Raw genomic sequence first — 6,890 nt, forward strand, 5'->3', positions numbered from 1 at the left:
AGGCTCGTCTCCTCCCTAGTGCCAAGACCTAGACCCCGTCCCTTGTTCTCTCTGCCGCCCCTCGCTCCTGCCCCGCTTGGGGACCGGGGTTGCGTCTCCCCGCACCCCGCAGCTTCAGGAGGCGCCAGGCAGGAGGAAGGAAGGGATCCCGAGCAGACGGCGAGGAGGAGACACCGGAGGGTCCTTATGGCACAGCTAAGGTTTGTTCAGAGACGGTGGCGTGAAGGGCTCGGGGGAGCTTCCAGATTTCCTTCCGTCCTCCCCATCTTTGTACACCCCCTCTCTGTCTGTCTCCCAGCAGCCTGGCTAACCCCAAATGCTCAAAAGCCCTCAGGTAACCAAGAAAAAAATTCCCCACCCATGCAATGTCTTCAAAGTAATGAGTGTTTCCAGGTTGTGCAGAAACCGTCGGGTTTTGAGTCTTTCGAGTTCTCTCCAGCTGCAGCCGGGAAGTTTCTTTGCCGCCGCAAGGGCTGTAAACTGACTCAGAAAGAAAAAAGAGGAAGCTGAAATTCTCACGTAAGCACCTGCTGCCGGAGCCAGGGCTTTGACCAGCCCGGGATATGTCTGAGGGCTGCCAACGCTGGCATTTGGCTCCTTGGCACCCCGGGAGGAGAGAATCTGTCGCCAGCGCCACGGGGGGGGGACGACAGGCCTTCCCTGATGGAGAGAAAGAGCACTGACAGCGAAGGGGAAGCCGCGGCTGACGGGAGCAGAGCAGCTGCCTGGGGGGGGTGTTGGATGGCAGTGCCAGGGCAGGGCCGAGGAAGGGACTTAGGCCCCTGCTGGCTTATTGTCACCAGCACTCGTGTGCGGTCAGGCCAAGGAAATGCCGAGCAAGGAAGATGAAAGGAGAGACTCCCAGAATTACTGATCTCTTCCAGGCTCCGTCCTCCTGGCTCGGGCACCCTGTGCAGTGTCAGTCTCCTGGGGTGAAGCACAAAATGGGGGTCCCTGATGCTACCGACGGGACTTTGTCCTGTTTCCCGAGGGCAGCGCTGCAGCCTGACAGGTTTCCAGGCACTGGCAGTGTCAGCACAGCCCTGTAAACCCCAAGCCCTGGGGTAAAAATGCCGGCCTGCGGCCCCATGACAAAGGAGATCCAGCAAAATCTCCAGCAGGGCTGGAGACACGAGGAAGGGCAGGGTGAGGGAGAGAGGGGTGGGTCCTGCTATGAACCCAGAGCCCTTGGTGGGAAAGTCTCAAGCTAGTGGCACATGGGCACTTAAATATTAATCCAAGCTGGGGAGATAAGTTTGGACCTTCACTGCTGCCAAGTAGAGGGAAGGATCATTTGCTCAGGGAATGACGGGTTGGGCGTCAAATGCCACCTAAGAGAGGTCCCCCTGCCCTTGCTCTGGTCCCAAGCCAGGGGGTTGGGGTAATTAATAGGTAATTAACTGGTGGAACTTCCTGCAGCCAGCTGTTGGGTCAGCAGAGCATCTCAATATCTGTGGTCCCATGCCCTAGCTGGTCTGGGCTTGATTCAGAGATGGGAGAAGCAGACCCCAGATTGATGCCTGTTTCCAAGGGGGCATATGACAGAGGGCCCCCCACAAACTTTCCCCTTTGAACTCGAACCCCCAGCTCGCAATGAAGCTGGGCACAAAGGCAGCCCCCAGGAACCGGGGGTGGAGAAGAGGGCCAACTCGCCAGCCCAGCTCCATCCTGGCTCAGGAGACTGGCAGCGCGACACCCGCACGGCGTGTCCCGGAAGCCACCCCCGGGAAGTGCTCGCAGACGTGTGTCTCCCGCCTCCGCCTGCCAGTTTGCCGTGATTAATCGCTCTCAGGGCTAATCCCGGCGCGGAGCCGCATTGGCAGGACCCTGCTGGCAGTGGGTACATTGGGATCCAGCTCCGACATCAGGCTCTGGGGCCAGCTCCGGGATAAAGATGCTCCTTTCCCCAGCAGGCCTGAGATCCCCACAGCAATGAGTCTCACTTTGCCATGGAGAGGGGATTGCCTTTGTCATTTCCAGGGCAAAAAAGACAGCTCAATGGGGCCCTTCCCGGCTGCATCGGGGACCCCGGAGCTGTCTCCCCAGCCTGCCGTGGTGGTGGGTTGTGATCCCAGTGTGCGCTGGACTGGGAGGTCATCATTAGAGAAGGGAGGAGGCTCCATTTTCTATCCCCAGCTGCTGGACACCTCCCTGGACTCCCTTCTCCTGACCCCTAGCAGAGACTTCTTGTATCTTAGCACCCACCCATCCAATCCCTTGGGCTTTCCAAATCCTCCTCTCCTACCTCCCCGCCCCAGGCACCCCAGCAGCTGCACCTGGCTTTATCGCCTTCCATGGACAGCGGCGCCACCTGTGAATTATCCCATGTGTGAATATTTCTCCTGAGTTATCTACGCGATATGACAAACCCATATAAACCCAGGGCTGCCCTGGAGGCCACACACTGGCCATGATGAAGGCGCTGCTGGCTCTGCTCTGTCTCCTGCCCTGTTTCGGGCATGGGGCTCACTTCACCTTCCTGGGTAAGGACAGATGCATCCGTATATGCCTGTTTGAAGCCCCGATGGGTATTGTTAAGTGGTGATAACAAAGATGGGACTGGGGAGGTGGGGTTCCTCTCCCATCTTCCAGCCTGGCAAAAGAACCGGAGTAGCTTTGGAGCAAGTCCAGAGCTCTGGTTTGGTCCGGGGAAAACTCAGCCCTGTTCAGACCAGAGCAAAGCCACTTATTAAGATCCGCTGATTAACGAGGGCATCATTTTCCTGCAAGCTGCCCACGCAGGGGTCATTATAGCCCCTGAACTAGCAGAGCAGCTTATAGGACTTGGAAGCTTTTGCCTGGAGACTGGGTGACTCTGGAAGCAAGCGTGGGAAGCCCAGATGCCCCCCAAGGACCCCTCCGGCCCCGGGGGTCTGTGACAACCACAGACAAGTGTCCAGAACAAGTTGCCTCTTGCCAAGGCAGGAAAAGACCACCTCACACACGGGCCAGGGTTTCTGAAGAGACCTCAACACTTAATTTATCATGGATCTCACCCCTGGTCCCTGTAGCCAGACGCTGCAGTCGAGATGAGGGAGTTGGTGCAGGTTCTTCCAAGCGCAGCTGAGGTCTGGCTCCTTCCTCCCGGCGCCGGGTTCAAGCTGTTCTTTCGCTCCCTCGTTTCCTTGCTGTGCAGAGATCTGGCAGCAACTCTTGGGTTCTGCGCCAATAGCCTGTGAGCCAGTCGGGATCATCTGCTGGTGCCCCCCCCATCTTCCTCCTAGCATCCATGTTGATCTCATAGCCTCTCCCCCAAGTGTCTGGGGGCACTGTGGGGTGAAGTTGGGGGCAAGGCCATGCTGGGGGTCAGGATCTTCCCCCCCCATCGGAGACCCCTAGGGAAGCCCCACAGCCGAGTGGCAGAAGAGCACCAAGAACCCAGGAGTCCGGGTTCCTGACCCCGAAGGGGATCCCAGGTGATGTTCAGTGCCCTGTGAAGGTGACAGGAACCATGGGGAGCCGTCTCTTGACCCAGCCAGGCATGGGGGATAGCTCAGCGGGCAATGCCTGGGTTGAGCAATGAGGAACAGTAGCTAATTAGTCTCTAACTGGTGTCTCCAAAGAGAGGCCCGTTAGCCATGTGAGCTGGGCGGGCAGCAGGGCAGGGTCTGCCCTTGCTGCCTGCAGTCCTGGCCTAGCCCCCTGGCCTCCTTCCAGGGAGAAACAGCGGGCCCTCCATCTCGGACCAGGAGCTTCAGCACATCTCTGAGGAGCTCTATGCCGCCGATGTGAACCGGGCCACTGGCCGCCAGATCATCCTTGACCTGCAGCACAAGGTGCCCGCCTCGGAGACCAGCACCGGGCACGACTATGCCAGCCACAAGTGAGTGCGGGAAAGGGGGAGGGAATCCAGAGGCTGCCCTGAGCTGATCCATTGTCTTTCCTAGCAGGGGCAAGAGCCCCTGGAGTTGGGAAGACCCTGCCGGCCACTGCCCCGTGCAGAGGGAGAGGAGTAACGTGGAGGATACACAGGCAATGGCGGTGGGAGGGCGGGGTTGTGCCAGGGCTTGGCACAGAAGCAGGAGGGCATATGGACCTTGCTTCTGCGGTTTTTCCGGGTGGGATTGGTGCCCAGCCTTGCTCTGGCTTCTCTGCACCCCAATGGCATCCCTTTCATAGAGCCCCCCCAGCCCCAAGGACCAGGTAGCCCCAGCGAGAGGGCACCGACAGACCTGGGTTTAGAGCTGCGACCCAGATAAACCGCACCCCCTACTCCAAGCCCCAACCGCTCTGGCCCAGCCCTGGGTCTCAGCCCCATCTCCTGTGGCATCGCCAGGCTTTTCCGCTACGTGGACGAGGGCACGCTGTTTACCAGGCCCACCTTTGCCCGGCTCCGGGCCCTGCTGGACAACTACGACCGCCAGACAGGGCAGAAGGAGGTGGTGACGGCAACTGAGGCTGAAGAGCAGGAGGCCTTCCTAGCAGAGATCTTTGCCACCCCTGTGCTGGCCACCCTCACCCGCTTCTTCCTCGCCAGAGGTGAGGGGCACTGTCATGGGTACTCACCTGGACACATCCCCCCCGACAGTTCCCTTCACGCCTCGGGCCCAGTGCCCAGCTGTTCACAGGCAAAATACCAAGCGTGCCCTCAGCTGGCACCTGGCACAGCACATCTTGGCAGCTCCAGGCACAGGATGGGCTTTGCCCCTGGTGAATGCACAACTGGGCAGGCGTGCAAGGGGATGTTGGCACACTCAGAGCAGGGTGCAGAGGGAAAGGAGTTGCACACACAGCCCAGGCCCTGATGTCCACCACGCCCCAACCAGGCCTGTATGCTTCGGAGGCCAAGTTCCAGGAGGACCTGAAGACGATGTGGTTCGGGATGTACTCGCGCTCCAGCGGGAAGGCAACCGACTCCTCTGGCTTCGAGCATGTCTTCCATGGTATGCGGCCCCTCAGGATGGGGGTTGGGGGTCTCTTTCCTATCCCTGCCAGGTTGCTTGGAGTCCAGCCTCTTCCTGCCCCAAGGTGAGATCAAGAAGGGGAAAGTCTCGGGCTTCCACAACTGGGTCCATTACTACGAGCTGGAGAAGACTGGGCAGATCAACTACCTGAGCTACAGCTACGATGGGCCTGTGAGTGTGCTGGGGGTAACTCCTAGCCCAGTAGAATCTTTCCCATCCCAGTATAACCAGTCCAGTAACACCCAGTCTAGTCTGATTTCCCCCATCCTAGCAGGCAGCGGGGGCTCCCTCTCAGGCTGGGTTCTTGGGGGTGGGGGGGGGCACCTGCCCCAGCCGCTTCCCCTCCAAGCCCCTGTGTGCTTGCAGTGGACCACCTACCCTGACATCCTGGCCATCCAGTACCGCTGGAACCCGACCGGCTGTGAGTGTCCAGGGAGGGGAGCTGGGGCTGGGGGTTGTGGCCAGTGCCATTTGCCCTGATCCTTGCAGCAGGGGCCATCGGGTGTCAAGGCTCTTGGGTTCTCATCTCAGCTCCAGGAGGAAACTGAGTCTAGTGATTAAAGCACAGGGCTGGCAGCTAGGATGCCCGGGTTCTCCCCTGGGTGCTGGGAAGGAGTGGGGTCCAGTGGCTAGAGCTGGGAGCCAGGACTCCTGGGTTCTCACCAGTGCCAAGTCCCAACTTTGAGAGAAGCACAGAAAGCCCCAAGCCGGGGGGTCACTGCCTCTGAGACCCCCTCAGGTCCCCTCTTCCACCTCCTTGGTGGGCGGGGGGGGCGGTGACAGGGCCTGCTCCAGCCTCATGCCTGGCTCCCTCCAGGTGCACCCTCAGCCTCGCGGGGAAGCGGGCACAGATCCAGACCTACTCGTGGGCCAACACGGAGTACGGGCCCGGCCAGCACTACCTCGCCTCCTCCTACCCCTTCAGCCCCTAGCACCCGCGCCAATAAAGCCTCGCTCAGCCCTTGGCCCCACCAGCTGTCTGCTGTGCCATTGCTTCCCTTCTGGAGGGTTTGGGGTGGAGGGACACTGATTTCAGTTGCATCACATGTACCAGTCCTGGGACAGCGGTGGTCATCGGCTTGTAGAGAGGCAGTGCTCTTGGCTGTGTCCAGGGGATCCAGGCCCTGGCTCTCCTCAGGGACTGAGCCCCCACCTTGCTCTTGCACTAGCCTCTGGGGAAGGGTGTGCATTGCACAGTGGATGAGGATGTGGCAACCTGGTGCCACCTACCGGGGTGGGGCTGCACATCACACCCAGGCTAGGCTTGAGCCTCTGAGCCTACAATCAAGATGGGAGCCCTGAAGCCCAGCAAATCCCAGCTTCCCCAGAGCCCTTGCCTGGATGCTGTGACCCTCCCCCAACACACACGCACACACCCCGCAAGGCTGAGCCCCCCAAACCAAATGGAAGGGACCATTGGGCCACTTCGCAGTGCTGTCAGGGCCGAACGCCTGGCAGGGCCCCTTGTTCACGGGCAGGGATGAGGCATGCCTGTGTGTGTACATGTATTTGTGTGTGTGCACGAATATGCGCATGCATGCAAGTGTGTGCACACGCATGTGGGCGTGCACATGTATGTGGATGCATGTGTGTGCACGTGTGTATGTGCATGCATATTTGTATGGATGCATGCATATGTGCACACATGTACATGTGTGTATTTGTGTGTGCGTGCACGTGTGTGTATACATCCCTGTGCGTGTATGGGTGTGCACGTGTGTTTGAATACATGTGCATGTGTTTGCATGCACACATGTTGGTTGGGTCTGTGTACATGTGTATGTGGATGCATACACGTGTCATGCGTGCTCCTGCGTGTGTGCATGCGTGTGGAGGTGCCGTCCCCAGCAGGGAGCAGGCTGCCTGGTGCTCTGGCTGCGGGCCCAAGCTGGCAGTCCTGCCCACGCCCCAGCCCTGGCACTGAGTGATACCAAGAGCCAGGCCCACTCCCCAGCGCCCGCGGTGCCACGTCACCCAAGCACAGGA

General features: G+C 59.8%; 1 protein-coding gene across 1 annotated transcript; it reads left to right on the forward strand.

The window, feature by feature from the left end:
• Window positions 1-3,451: 3,451 nt before the first annotated feature.
• LOC102387984 (poly(U)-specific endoribonuclease-C-like) lies at window positions 3,452-5,836 on the forward strand. Its single transcript, XM_025192693.1, has 7 exons — window positions 3,452-3,511; window positions 3,639-3,823; window positions 4,277-4,479; window positions 4,767-4,883; window positions 4,969-5,075; window positions 5,271-5,329; window positions 5,722-5,836. The coding sequence occupies exons 1-7, from the start codon at window positions 3,452-3,454 to the stop codon at window positions 5,834-5,836; spliced, it is 846 nt and encodes a 281-aa protein (XP_025048478.1).
• Window positions 5,837-6,890: the final 1,054 nt, after the last annotated feature.

Source organism: Alligator sinensis, unplaced genomic scaffold, assembly GCF_000455745.1.
Source record: "Alligator sinensis unplaced genomic scaffold, ASM45574v1 scaffold265_1, whole genome shotgun sequence".
Lineage (NCBI taxonomy): Eukaryota > Metazoa > Chordata > Crocodylia > Alligatoridae > Alligator > Alligator sinensis.